The following is a 15598-nucleotide window of genomic DNA, read 5'->3' on the forward strand; positions in this document are numbered from 1 at the left end:
CGCTCTCTTTCCCCTGTTTCGGGGAAACCCTGTTGCTTGAAGCAGAAGCTACTGAGAGCCTCCAAAGTAAGAATCAGGCTCTGCGTTGCAAATATTTTCAGGAGATGGATGTTCTGAATTTTTATTATTCGATTTTGCTAATATTCTATTTACGTGCCATTTTTACTTGTAACTTTGATGAGCCGTGTGTTAATAATCTCATCTCATTAAACTGCAAACAGAGCATGTGTGCGATAAGCAAGTTTTGAATAAATATTAAATATTAAATAATCCGCTAAAAATTAACAGGTAAATATTAAATGGATAAAACGACACATATTCCACTCGCGCAACCTCTTTATTATGCTTTGTCGCGAATGTTGGAAATTTCAATATAAAATTTAGAGATTCCGAGAAAGAATCGATAAAATAAAAACAAAAATAACCGTGCTCGATAACGCCCTGCCTATATCAATGGATAATTAAAGTTGTACTTCCGTCGTTCGCAAATAAAAGGGAAAGATATCAGTAGATTGAATGTTTAATTGAATTAAAGCCCTAGATTCCTCATCGGAAGCACAAATCGGCACTTATAAAACTTCGATTTCAAATTATTTAAGTGGATTAATTGAAATTTCGAACTCGAAAATCTCCTCGTTACCGGCAAATCAGTCAAACGCCCGTTAAAGTCAGAATATTTAATCTAATAACAGTTTGACGCGTTATTATTGATACGTCAAATATATAATAAATTGCTATAGATATAATTGGAAATGTATTATGTGTGTCGCGTTATTCCGCTCACAAATACTCACCGTGCCTAAAGTTAGCGCTAATATTCGCGTAGATTCCGATTTCATCGGAGACGAAACATGTCTTGACTAACCGACGATACCGACGACAACCCGATTAAATGTCTTCCGGCCCGGCGAAATATTCAACTCGTCCGACGTGAATTGTAAAACCACGCACTCCGATGCACCGCGTCAAGCGATACGCTTGTCGCTCGTCGGTTCAGAACGTAATGACACGATGACGTAGAAGATACAGGACGCGCGAGAGTCCGCGTGACAACATCGAATCGGCTAAAAGGCTACAGTTACCTTCCCTCGTCAATCAATGACGTGTGCATTCGTTAGCCGAAATATCGCAGCAATCAACGTTTCCGAAAACCATTCCACCGTTTCGAGGCGATTCGTGCCACCAGAACCGCGCAACGTATAATTACGACGGGAAAGGAACCGAGAAGAGGGTTCGCAATCAAAATTTAGATCGGGATTTAAAAGGGGAACAAAGAATCGAGATTTTAAATCTGCTACTGTGTGATTCTCTCTCGCAAACATCGATTTTCTCGTGCTTCTAATAGCACTTCCTCCGTATCACCACTCCTTCCTCATCGTCTCTTTCGCATCCCATAAAGCATCCCATAAAAATTTCCGACGCTGATAAGAAAAAGCAGATGACGAAAAAAAGATAAGGTTTGTCCTCTTGTTCACTCGTTAATCTCGCTACTTATATTATCATTAATTTAACATTCCGCTTATCGTATATACTCTGTCTGCAATTAAGTGAGTTACCTAGGTAATATATTGCTTATTAAAACTGAGGATAAAGATTGCCAACGTAGGCAAAATATCGAGACAATGGAATATTAAATAATTGCGAAACGTCCCCCTTATAATGCGAGAAAAACGGGAGTGAATAACTTTGGAGATCATCGGAAAAGACAATAGCCCGTACAGCGTTGATTGCACAGCGAGATTTTCCGTCGGGATCTTTGATAAATATAATACGGATATAATCTGCAAGATTGCTGTTAAAACCAAAATGTCCGCATCGAAAAAGCGCGTGGGTCGTAATATCTTTACGAAAGAATTCGCATTCGGATGTGCATTAAATATTCTTTATTACGGCGCGTGCACGACGGGCGCGCCGAAGCGTGTTTCAAGCACTTTCACAAACAATCGAATCAACTGATTACAAATGTAAAACGTAAACGTAAACGTAAACGTAACGGAAGGTAACGATGTTTCCGCGATGCGCTGTGTGACGTGGCCACGGCTGGAAATTAACAATATTTCCAATTCCTCGAAACGCGCGCGGCTGCTGCGCCCCGACGTTTTCGTTTCTCTCACGGCGGGTCGTTCATCCCCGTGCTAATTCTGCGATACGCACTTTATCGCCCCCCGCGCAATTCGTCTCCCGTCTTTATTGTAGATAATTTTTACAGATAATTCCGCCGACGCGCCGGCGGGAGAAAAAGTACCGCGGGCAAACATTAGAGTTTGTAATATTAATCAGGAAACATGCCCGCGTAAAATGCACGTAATATCGATAAGCGTGTAAAATATGTTGACCGTGATATTGAGGTGAACTCCGCCGACGCGCCGCGCGATTAATGAATATTCGTGAAATAAATTGGGCCGCTTGCCAATGATTTTTAAAGTCAAATATCCGAATACTTAATCGAATACCCGGAGTCGATTTTAACGCGGCCGTGTACTCGTCCATCTCGATTAATACGATTTATTGATGTTCTCGCGCTCTCGTCGGATTTTCGGTATGCGTGACGCGCGCGCGGGCGGTCTGCGGTTATTTACGGCGATTTCTGTCGTATCGGTAAATCGTTATGATAACATTTTTGCATATACACGTTAAAATGCGTCATCGCGAGCTGTTGATATTGATGTCGCCCGCCTATGCGTTGGTCGTGAGATGTCGCCGCGTCTAGCCGCACGCACGCATCATCAACACTCTCGCGCGCGCGGGTTTGTCCAAATATTTTACGTAATGCCAACTTAACGGCGAGGCATATTCCCGCGCGCGTGTGTTTTCAACGCACGACGGGACGGATGAATGCGCTTCACAGCGCACGTCGCAAGTGACGAATTGGCAAATTGGGTATTAACGTATTAAAATGATAATATATGCACACGCACGATGCTGACAATTTTAGAATTAATTAGAATCGACACTCTTGTCGAAGAGTAATTTGCCCGCTGTAGAATGGATCGTTGGGACGGATTGTCGATAAATTTATGGATCGTGACACGTTCGCGCAATTTTATTATATAATTTTCTAGCGCGATAAAGAGAGTTAGAGAGAGAGAGAGAGAGAGAGAGAGAGAGAACAGGCAGAGCATTTGAAGATTTACAAGTAAATCTCAGGCGAATACATTTATAGATGTAAGCCTGGTTTCTTCAAACGTCTCCCATGTTGCACGACGTGCAAGACTGCGAGCGGGATTTTGTTTCGAGCTTCGTCGCGAATTACGAACCGTCCAAAGCGAGCTTTAATTAGTCGTCTCAGCGATACGATATTGTCGATCGACGCCTCGATTAACGCGTTTCACATTGCCGTATCTTAAATGCTGGAAAAGGGCGATTTACTTCCTCGGAGGTATATTCGAATTTGCAGCGCGGATTTCCCAGATTTAATGGGAACTCTCTTTTGCCTTCGTATAACAAGATATCAGTGCTCCAATCGATAGCGCTACTTCGTAAATAATAAAAAAGTAACAAAATTGAATATGGGATGATTGAAAATGGAACGGTGAGCTTCATAATGGCGTATCGACGTTAACGATACGATATTTCGACGTTATTATTGCTATTCCTAATGACGTCGCTGCGCTCTCACATCGCTGCCGATCTAATTATGTCGACTGTATCGCAGATGCGTACAAATTATCGATTGGAGACCGAAACGCCGGCTGAAAAGAGGCGCACGAGCGAAAATTGAAACTGCTTCGAGGAGACGCATTTAAAGTACTTATTTTACCTCGACAAATATCTCGAAACACATGCAATTCCATTAACTGTCAATAGCAACTGAACTCCTCTGCAGGGATATCCTACAAGGTAAAATAAATACTTTTGCGTTTTCTTGACAGGGTTTCTCGTGCCTTTTTCCTATCCACCGTTTCAATTACAGAGAGAGAGAGAGAGAGAGAGAGAGAGAGAGAGAGAGAGAGAGAGAGAGAGAGAGAGGAAGAGAGAGAGAGAGGGGAAGAGAGAGAGAGAGAGAGAGAGAGAGAGAGAGAAGAAGAGAGAGAGAGAGAGAGGGAGGAGACAATAATTCGCGTACCGACGGAATAGAAAGAAAATAATTCATTATTAAAAATAAAAAAACGAATGAAGTCTCTCGAGCTAGGAACTGCCGACGTATATTTACGGAAAATCGGAAATATCATTAATTTTCGACTGTCGCGCGTATAATGTAAGCACCTGCACAAGAGAACGCACACGAATATAAAGCATTTCCGTTTTACGACTCATCAGCGTAATTATATGTATGACATACGCACAAATGGAAAATATTAAAATTATACGTCAACATTTCAAAGGGAAATATTAATATTGCAACAAAATGCATCTTTATATTATATCATGTAATTGCGCATCACGCTGCCGAGTACGTAATTACCTTTATCAATGTTGAACACGCAAAAGGATGGACTTTTAACGAGAATCAAATGTATTGCCGTCAAAGAGGTCAGCGTGTCGAGAGTTATTTCGAAAAACTGACTCCAGACATATCAATCATTGATATCCCGTTCCCGGGCATCCCAGGAATCTCGGCTCATGAAATTTTAGTCGATCCTACGGAGAAGGCTGCTTAGCAGATTTCGATTAAACATTCATCATCGGCTAAATACGAAAACGATACGCGACATACCGGGATACGGTATCGGAGGCGGTTACGGTGTCATCGGTATTCTCGCCGAAAGTCGTCGCCGTCACTTCGATTAAGAGCGTTTCAATTAAAGAAAAGAAAAAAAATCTCAGTACACCGAGGTGAGTAATCGTGGCTCGTAATAATTTCGCCGCGGGCGATGCCATTTTCAAATAACAATAATGATGATTAAATCCTGTTTCTAATAAAATCCACGGCTCAGGTCAAAGCAAAACCACCACCGTCACACACCAGTGGCCGGCGGCCACTGACTCCTCTTTGACATTCGCGTTAGATTTGAGCGTTCGAGTTTCCACAATTTCATAACGTCGTATTAAGAGGAATGTGTCCGTGAATACCGCTCGCACAATTCTGTTGCGTCATCCGTACTGTACTTTTTCCTTCTTCTTTTTGGAAGTTCGCTTGGCGGTGGTTCTTCGCTTAATACGACGTTATGAAAATCTGAATATTTCAGGCGCTGCAAAACTCGCGCAAATACAGAAAACACCGCGTATCCTCGAATTAGACGGTACTTTCCGCTATCGGAAACGACATCATCGTGTCTCGTTGTAAGCGCGAGAGACCTTAAAAGGTCCTCCTCGTGGCTCCTTGTCTCTGAGCAACGCGAACGATTGAAGTGAAAACAATAGTTTGCGCCGCTGTTGAAACACGTTCTCCGTACGAAATATTCCCGTCGCGGCGGTCTTCGCGTTCGGCGATATTTCACGCGATGACACGGGTACCACCCCCGGAGCTCCCCCGCGAGCAGGAAATCATCAAAAATAAAGCAAACGCCTTCAGGTTCACGTGAAAATTGAAGGGTCCGGAGTAAGTGGCGAACCAAGTCCGTAATTTTGTCAAGTCCACTTGAGACATGGACTTATATCTGGGGCACAAAACTCGCCTCAATCACGAAGCCCCGAGTCCGGGATTCCACCGATTACCGTAATATCGGTGTCCAAACTTGGCAGATACAACCTTTTTCTCTCAGTACGGCGGCTGATTGCGGCGCAACGCCGGCGTATACGTACGTGGACGGCTCAGCCGTGACTCACGAAAATTGCATAACTTACGGCCGTCGAACCGAGACTCGGAGATCTGACTGGTCGGGACTGGCGGGAGTGAATAAAAGTGAAAAAAAAAAAGAAAAAAAAATAGGGAGAAATGAGCGAGAATACCGCTATATCCGAGCTGGTGGTAAAAACGGCAGGAAAATATTTAAAGAATTTACACGGCGATAACCCATAAAGAATTAAACCGCACCGCGTATATTTCGGGGAATACGCCGACTTGCGCTGCGTAAATCCGTAGAGTGTTTTCGTGTTTTCCAATATCGCCGGGAAATTCGTAATGTCAAATAATATGAGAACAATACACACGGCAGATTAAAAACGATTAAACGCGCGATTGTAAATTATAACTTCGGTGGCGCGATGGCCGATAATCGAACATCTTGTGACGCGTGCGCTTTTAGCGCGTAAGGCACGGCAAAATTTAGACCGAACCTTTCGAAACTTTACGTATTGTCCTCTTTTTTCACCTTTCTTTCCTGGCAATTTTACAGCCAACGCAATTTATCAGGTATTTTAGTCTTCCATCCTCTCTAACGAAGTATCGAGCAAGTCTACGAGCTTGGAGGTTTTCGCGTTATCGCCTTTACAATAGACTTACTAATATTTACCCTTACCCTTACTGAACTTACCCTTATATACTCTACACTCTTACCCTAACTGAAATTTTCACGTGCTAATTTAAAGAGCTACGCGTAAAGCGAAAGGGCGCCTTTGAAGTTCGCTGCACCGTCGAATTTCCGAAATACGTTTTCTTAATATCCAAAGTGTTCCTTACAATTAAGTAATTATTAATTAGTGAGTCCCTTGCGAGATGACTCTGTTTCGATTTCACAATTCACCGATATATATATTTAGTATTGAAATTATTATATTAAATTACATTAAATTAAATGAAATTATATTATAGTAAATTAAATTGCATTAAATTACGTTAAATTAATTGCACGAAACTTCCCTTTTGTATTTTTACGGCTTTCCGCAAAAGTTCCCAAATTTGTTTATACTATTAAAGCTTAAAAAGTGATATCTGAAATCTCGAGATAAACGATTCGTATCTTTCACGCGCTCCGCTGATAATTTTGGAAAATTCTCGCGTTTCAGTTCCGACATGTTAATTATTCATCGAAAACTATCAATTTTAACGTTTTCGCCTCGTTCGTAGCCTCACGTGAGCTCCACGCGAACGTTGTCGAAGAAATAAGAATTTCGTCAGCCTCGTACGTCGTAGTTTGCGTCGAATATCGCACGCTAGAAAATCTTGCGAAAAATATACGTTGCGGAACTAAGGGTTAATGTAATCCGAACACGCTATATTCTTGTGTCTCAATTCAGCGCCGTTGCTTGAGCGATGCATGCATGAGAGCGCGGCCACCGCGCCGTATTGAAAGATCGTTTCTGATAAGTCTTTAGAGGTGCTCATATTACGGTAATAGAACGGTGTTACGCAGAAACGAGGCTTGACCTACAGGACGTTTTTAAAATGACGACTAACGTTTTTAAAATAACGTCGTAAGACTTCGCGACTATCGAAAGGTCAATCGACAAGATATTTCGGTCGATTGGCGGAAAATCCTTCCTCGGAAAGTATCGATTCCCGGAACGGGCGAGTCGCGTAATACCGTACAGGCCGCGTAATATCATAAGTTCGCTAGATCCTATTTTTGTCGCGGGGATTACACGCTAAATTTGGCAAAAACTTGGTTAAAATCTCGCCCCCGACTCTAACCCCTCCTTTTTTGCATTCTTCGCTTCTGCGCGAATGCTCCCGCGCGATTTTATTTTCCCGTACGCGGCGATTTGCGAGGCCGCGTAAAAAATAAAAACTTCCACGAGTGTGCGAGAATTGATAGCTGCGGCGGATAAAATTCCTCGCAGTGTTCGTCGATACAAACGATCGATAATGCAATGGCGATACGCTTCCTCCGCGGACACTTTCATCGCGCACCAGGTCCGAAAAATATCATCGTCGCGTATTACACGGAACAAAAAATACAGTCTGAAATAACGCCGGGAGTGTCAGCGCCGCGCGACGCGACGCTTGTTTCAAATTCGCAATTAGATCCACGCCGAATCCGCCGCTTCAATTTCGCTCGATCGAGAGAAACGACCGGATCCATTCTAGGCCTTTATATTAGCGGTTAATAGCATATAAACCGAAATAACAACTGATCCTAGAACGCAATTCATCGGCAAACTGGACGCGCAATACAGTTCGGCAAATATATATCGAACGGCGAACAATTCGTAATCAGCAAGCGCGTAATGCAAATTTTACGGCAATGCCGCTCAAACATTGCGCGGTAACAATCCGGCCATGGTCGCCGACAATCGCTTGTTTCCGGACATTCAAAGGCAAAGCGCCGTTTCTCGAAATAAATTTATTGTTATCCTGCGGGCGAGGGCGTGCGCGGAATATATTAATATTTAATACACTGTTGCCAAAAATGACTCGCGACCTTTGCGCTGCGCGTCGCACGATCGACAGAATACGACGAGGATTCGAATTATTAATCTCGCAGAGAGAGAGAGAGAGAGAGAGAGAAAGGGGGGAGGCAGGAGAGAAATGTCTCGGAGGATAGCAGTTGTAAAATTCGATAAAGGGCATTTCATGATTATCACAGTCCCACACACTTGTGACCACTTTCGAACAATCGCAATAAAGCTTAGGCAAATATCAAAGGAGGATTTATCGTTGAACTCGCGAATTTCATTTCGACATGATGAGTTTCGTCGGGAGTGAAGAAGAAAAAAGAGGAGGAGGGTGGAAAAAGAAGAATAGCCGACACCTGTTTCGAAAACGCTTCTCGCGAGGGTGCTGTAATTATAATATTACAAACGGTGCGCGATTGACTGTTCTCTCTTGTGTTCGCCGCCTTTTGTTGTGTCTCCTTCCCATAATTCCCGCTAGAAATACTTAACGCGCGCGCGCGCGTGCGCGCATGTTTAACGGATCCTCGACGCGGAAGTAAATCGATATACCTTCGGAAATATCAACTCGCGATGATACGCGCGGCGATGTCGGAACCCGCGCGCATACGGAGCATAAAGCGGAGAAACGAGTACGCGCTCGCGTTTGCTGTTCAACTAATGCAAACTAATGAAATTTTGCAGCAACTTATTACCTATCCTCATATATTAACATATCGCGCACCGCGCGCACGAGAACTCTCATTTACATGCTCCGTTATGATATTGCGCTAATTGCCTGCAGAATATTTGCAGAATTCAAAACAATTCAATTTGCGGCAGCCAAATTCGCTGTAATGTAATGACGATTGATATTTTATGTAACGTGCACACAGCTCACACAAGTTAGATCGTGCGTTGAAATTATCTATGAAATAAGGATTAACGTGTGTAGCGCGCAGGTACACGCACGTGCGCGTGTCCGGCGCGTATGACGAGCGCCGCCCGTTCGCTCTATTTGCCTAGAAGCCTTTTTCACTTCGAACGCGTTGGCCGGGGAGCTGCCAATATTTTATATTCGTTAAAATTTTATAAGATATACGACCGTACGAGCGCGCCCCTCTCGGCCAGTTACGAATTTAACGAGCATGTGTGTATATATATACGTCTATATTTACTCTGTCGAAACTGCTTAATAAATCAGACGATTTAGCGCGAAATTATTTTTTTAGCTCCCCTTTCTCCCCCCTCCCCCCTCTTCCCCTCTCTCTCTCTCTCTCTCTCTCTCTCTCTCTCTCTCTCTCTCTCTCTCTCTCTCTGTATAAGTTAGCACATTCGATGGGAAAAAGCGCCGACGGCGTCGTCCCGTCATCGCGTTCGATTTCACCAACTTCACGGGAATATTCCAATTGTAACATAATATTCCATAATTAATTACAACAGGATGCAATGTATGTATGCGTATGTGTACATCACTGTTCGCACATCGGAACTAAAATACGGTACCACGTTATATTTTTTCACGCCACCGATCCCTGTGCATGATTTTTTTATGCCGAAAAAAAAAAAAACGTCTCGTTCGAGTCGTCCGAGCGTGACAAAATAAATCAAGCGTCGCGACAGTTTATTTTGTATATTTACATAGACCTTTATCGTTATCCCATTCCCATCGAGGTTGTATACTTATAAAAAAAAAATAAAAAAGAGAGAAGAAAAGGAAGAAACGAGAAGCGGAGAAAAAACGCGTTAAGGAAACGCCGTCACGAATATTTCATTATGACGAACGCGCGCGGCGCGGCGCGGCGCGGCGCGGCACCTTGCCATACCGCGCGGCGGTGGTCCACCACCGCGAGCTACGTGGAAATTCGAACACAATAAGCATTAATAAAATAATGTAAATCCCTCGCACTCTGTTATATCAAATATAACGTGCGAGTAACGGCGCTCGTTGAAGTGTACCTTCGCAGGTCTGATGTGCGGCGCGCGGTTAGCCGGCTTGAAAGCAAAAATATCTCCGTGAATATATCGCGTGCACACGCACGCGTGTATGTGTGCGCGTGCGTGCGTGCGTGCGTGCGTGCGTGTGTGTGTGTGTGTGTGTGTGTGCATGTATGTGTGTGTATGTCCGTGCGAACCCGTCGCGACGTCGTAAGTGTCACGTTAATTCGCGTCGCGATGCTTTCAGATTAAGCGCATTATTTGCCTGAACTTGTACGCTCGCCCTAACGAACCCTCTCATCCCTTATTCAGCATATCTACAAAGAAGTCGAGGTCGAGATAATCGTAACTCCCGGTTATTTCACTTTTCTAACCTGCGTCTTTATAACCCGGTATAATATAACGTTACCTTCTCCATTTCGCTTCGTGCCGCCGTACATAAATAACGCGTACACTCTTCGCGAATAAGAGCTTCTGCCGCCGTCGCCGCTCCCTCCCTCCCTCCCTCCCTTTCACCCTCTTATATCCTCGACTTCCCATGTGGCCGTAGTCGCCGACGCCGTTACCCTTTTTCGCAAATGTCCGACAAAATGCGACATGCAAATCTGATGCGCTCCTCACCCCCGCCCACCCCGCTTCGCTGACAGTCTAACGCACAAAGGACAGAATCATCGGCCGCATTTATCACTGATACGCATTCGCACGCGCGTGCATCACGCATACGTGCGCGCGTGTACGCGCGTATATGCGCGTACATACACCAGCGTCTTCCGCCGCCGCGCATCCGAGACGTCGGAGAAGTTGGATGAAAGATTATGGGATAAGCGCGAGTCGGATAAGCGCGAAAGCTCGCGCTCGCGCGCGCTCCGCTACTGCATAACGAAAAACACGAAGTTTACTGATAAAAGTGGAACCTGTAGGGAGATACGTGTCAGGACGCGGCTCACGTGAGAGGAGCGACGTAAAATTATTTTAAGGAAACACTCTCCAAGTAGTTTGGCGCATAATCGTGCCGATGGCAGTGCGCGCGCGCGTGAGAAGCGAGTAAAGAACGCCGGCACGGCACGAGAGAATCCGCGTTTCGTTTGCGTTGTATGTCGATGACACTTCGCGAAAAGGGACGGTAAAAGGTACGTCGTTGTCGTTGTCGTCGTCGTCGTCGTCGTCGTCGTCGTCGTCGTCGTCGTCGTCGTCGTTGATGCGAAGAAATCGCATTTGGCTTGTGTCGCGTGCAAGAAAGAAAAAAAGAAGAGGAGAGGGGGAAGAAACGGAAGTCGACAAAATTACGGAAAGCTCGATGAAGAGACGCGTGTAACCCTCGCGTTGCGTCCTCGGCGGAAATGGATAAGATACTGTTTATCACTGTGCTGTTTAAGTCGGTAGATTCTCATAAACTCGCAATTCAATTAAGTGACTAACACATCCTCCCGACATCTTTGTGATTACAGTTCTGTCGCGGCGACGAGAGACAGAGGAAGAAGAGAGGGGGAGAGGGAGAGAGAAAGAGGGGGGGAGGGGGAGAAGAGAAGATGAGAAAGGGCGAGAAAAAGACGCAAGAAAAGTAAATTAATAAAGTTCGCGTGGCGCAGAAAAAACGGGAAGCGAGGGAGGCTCGTACTTGGCCCGAGCTTCTTCTCTTCTTCTCGCGATATATACAATTCTTTTAGCATATTCTAATTCCGCGTTTACATATCTTTATGCCTCAAATTTATGAATATTTATTTACTTACCTCGATTATACCTCGCGGACGATATTCTCAGGATTATTCTGAATATTTTACGCACGGCGAGAGAGTGATTAACGCGCGGCGTGCGTACACACATCAACGATTCGCGATGTACAAATATATACACACACGCATGGCTCCTCTGATATATGCGTGCGTGCGTGCGTGCGTGCGTGCGTGTGTGTGTATGTGCGCGCTCGCTCAAACATTCAATTTATGAATATATTCACTTACTTACCCCAATTGTAGGCAAACGATAATCTCTCGATAGTATTCCGCGTAAAAGGAATTATTACGCGGGACATACGCGGTCGCGGCATGCATTTCGCATCGTTACGCGCTCGTATCTCGCTCTTCCAAAATTACTCTCGGCGTCCCCGACAATGTTTCACGCTGAGAGAAGATTCATCTTTCATTTTCTGCTCCCTCTTTTTTCAAGGTAACATGTGACGTGTGACTGAGGTTATAACGATGGTATCGCAGCCACCACACGGACGCGATTAAAATTTCTGAGCGGCTCTTAAAGAGAATCACCTGTGACGCACAGGTATATACGTATATACTCTCTTCCTCTCTCCTCCTCTCTCTCTCTCTCCTCTCTCTCTCTCTCTCTCTCTCTGCTCTCTGCTCTCTCCCTCCCATTCGCAATTTTAACATCGATTAGTGCTTGCTTTACCTTGCATAGAGGCACCCAACATAAAGCGGATCAATCTCGAGGGAGGCGCGCGCGGCGTTTTGAAATATATTCGATCGTTTAATAATGCATAATAACCGCAAGACTATTACCGACGAGTTTCCGCTCTCATTGCGCCTCCCTTCGCGATCGCGCTCAAACGTATATTCGCATGTCGTCGCCGCACTGCTACAACGAACGTTAAAGCGCGCGCGACCGGACGAACGATCTTCCCGGCGCGCCGCCCTTCGAAATATCGAGTCGTAAACAACTCCCGACGCGGGTAAGTAATGTTTCCTTTTTTCCCTCCCTCCCTCCCTTCCCCCCTTTCTCACTCCTCGCTTCTTTTCAGCACATACGTCGGACTCGCGCACAAAATGTACCGCAACTCGCGATCTTAATTTTATCGACAGGTCCTCCGATCAATTCCAAGTCGAATTTCTCGCGCGGCGAAAATGTCGCGCGGCGCCGATAGTTTCGAAGTTACGAGCGATCGAGAAAGCGAAGGGGTTTTCTTTCTCCGCGCGGAGTGAGCTCCGGCCGGATAAATAGATAGCGAAATCATATTCCTCGGTTAATCTCGAGTATTTTAATAGAATTTTAATTCAAGGCTTAGCCACGGAAGTGTGCGATGTCGAAAGTTCGCAATCGGCGATAACCCACCGTCGAAATTCCCGCTAAGGAAAAAGTCGACTGAACGAAGTGAACACGAACAGGCATACGCTATCGTTAAAATTAAGATCACCAATACGCGCGCACGTGCGTACGTGTGAGAGAGAATACGCGAGAGATACATATTCAACATATTACAGCGTATTTATTTATATTACGCCACATTTTTGCATGACACCTTTGCGAGGTATTTTATTCTCGAAATAAAATTGAAAAAAAATAAAAATGAAAGTTATTCGCGAGGTGAAGCCAATAATACCGCAGAGATGAATTTCACCGATTCGTGCATATTGTACGTCGTGTATCATAAGCCACGTTAGTGAGAAAATGACAAACGGATAGAGAGAGAGAGAGAGAGAGAGAGAGAGAGAGAGAGAGAGAGAAATGAAGGGAGAGAGCAACAAACCAAGTTTTTACACAACTCTACTCAAAACGTTTAATAGTACTTTAAATATTCCACGAGACCGTGTTCGCATACCGCGCATCCTATGAATTTGTGAATACCTCGAAACTGCATAAAAATAGTTAAAGCGGTATGCATACATACGGCGCGGTGAGCTCGCCGGTCTCTTAGCACGGTTAGATGAAAAACTGAATCTCGCGCGCCGAACATTCTCGAGTCTTAATTCTACGCGAGTTGTGTATCTTACCTCGAGTTGCTCTCTCATCGTATCACTATCTTCACCGAGAAAGCGTATTAAATTGCAAAAAGAAACCGAGAGAGAGAGAGAGAGAGAGAGAGAGAGAGAGAGAGAGAGAGAGAGAGAAAGAGGGAGAGAGGGAGAGAGACAGAAAGAGAGAGAGAAACAATGAAAGAGCCATTTTATCTGAGAGCACATTTTTACTCGCGTAAATACCGCGCGTCCGTGCTCGTTAAAATGAATTAAAAGCTATTAGATAACGTCCTGCGCCGTATCGGTCTTCGTAATGCATAATTCCGACGCCCAAGGATAATTACATTATGCCAACTCACATATATAATTTCGCCAAACGGCAGAATTGAATTAAGCCGCGCGTCAAATATATATATATATATATATACATATAGCGATATATGTATATCTATATATACATAGAGAGAGAGGGGGGGAGGGGAGGGTCATTCGCTTTTAAGCGAACGCAATGAGCGAAATTTCACGTAAACGAACAAATCGTCCGCGGTGCAATAATTAATAGTGACGAAATTGAAGAGCTTATATTACCGCTTCGCGCCTTGAATGTATATTTCAAAAACACTAGGATTATGCGTATTCACGTAGGTCACGCAGAGGACGTAACACACTGCTCGACGCAAGGGACAGATAGAGAGAGAGAGAGGAAGGGGGGAGGAAGAGAGGCGGGAGAGAGGGGGGAGGGGGAAAGAGCGCGCGTCGCTTCTACTTTATTAGTGATATGGATTCAGGACAATATTCGATATCGGGGATAATCGAGAACAAGCTCTCCAATTACGCCGGTCCAATAGCGCGCGACTGTTTGCGAAATATTTCGACCGGACGCGCCGAGCGTCCCGATGTTGCTCACTCACCCTGAACGTATCCAAGCAGCAGCAGGAGCGACGCGATGAACCAGGGCTGACTTCTCGTCGACATGATCTCCTCTCTATCCGCGATCACGCGCGAAGTTTATCCCGGGAGCATGAAGCACTTCACCACGGAATACCAGCAGCAACCTCATACACGCACCTTATGAACACTTGCCGCGGCGTTGATGCACACCGTGTACCGTGGTTGACTTTATTTCAGGCCCGCTCGCCTCGCTCGCTCGCTCGCTCGTCTTAGCCGCACCGTCTGCACATATCAAAGCGACATGTTTGAATTTGAATATCTCAATTCAAAATGGCGGACACACATCACACACATACACACACATATATATATTTAAATTTCAGGATAGTTAACAGAGAGCGAGACAGAGGAAGGGGGAAAGAGAGAGAGGAGAGAGAGAGAGAGAGAGAGAGAGAGAGAGAGAGAGAGAGAGAGAGAGAGAGAGAGAGAGAGAGAGAGAGAGAGAGAGAGAGAGAGAGAGAGAGAGAGAGAGAGAGAGCAGAATTATAAGGAAAACGAACAAACCTTTCGTCGGTTAAAGCTTCCTCTGGCGAGATGCGGGAAGGAGCGGGGAAGGGAGGGTGGGCAGCGAGCTTCCTCCCTCCTTGTGGACGGATCAGCGTGCGGAACGACGACTCGCGACAGGAAACACACGCGACGACCCTCGCGCGACGCGGAACGAAAGCGAACTGAGCCACCACCATTGCGCGCTCTGTCCGATCTCCGTATCGCGACCCCCTTCACGCCGAACAAGCCTTCCCTCCGTTCGCCGCGCGCTCGTTCTCCCTCTCAGTCCCTCTCTCTCTCGCTCTCGCTCTCGCTCTCGCTCTTGGCCCCTCCAGTTATAACCTCCCACCCGACTACGTACCCTTCGCGCTCACCCTCGCTCACCCCTCGCGCGTTTCGCGTTT

The 15598-nt window shown here is 45.3% G+C and overlaps 1 protein-coding gene across 2 annotated transcripts in view; it reads right to left on the minus strand.

Moving 5' to 3' along the window:
• LOC105191903 (uncharacterized) overlaps positions 1-15396 on the minus strand; it is a 193197-nt gene extending 177801 nt beyond the window's left edge. Inside the window, exons 1-2 of one of the 2 annotated variants that reach the window (XM_025305746.1) lie at positions 15213-15396; positions 14669-14930 (exon numbers count right to left, since the gene is read on the minus strand). In XM_025305746.1, coding sequence (XP_025161531.1) covers positions 14669-14732 — 64 coding nt within the window. In that variant the 5' untranslated portion in view covers positions 14733-14930; positions 15213-15396. The remainder of the gene's footprint in view (positions 1-14668; positions 14931-15212) is intronic. The other variant, XM_019845461.2, reaches the window with a different exon arrangement.
• Between the last annotated feature and the right edge of the window lie 202 nt (positions 15397-15598).

This window comes from Harpegnathos saltator, unplaced genomic scaffold (assembly GCF_003227715.2).
Source record: "Harpegnathos saltator strain DR-91 unplaced genomic scaffold, Hsal_v8.6 scaffold71, whole genome shotgun sequence".
NCBI classification, from domain to species: domain Eukaryota; kingdom Metazoa; phylum Arthropoda; class Insecta; order Hymenoptera; family Formicidae; genus Harpegnathos; species Harpegnathos saltator.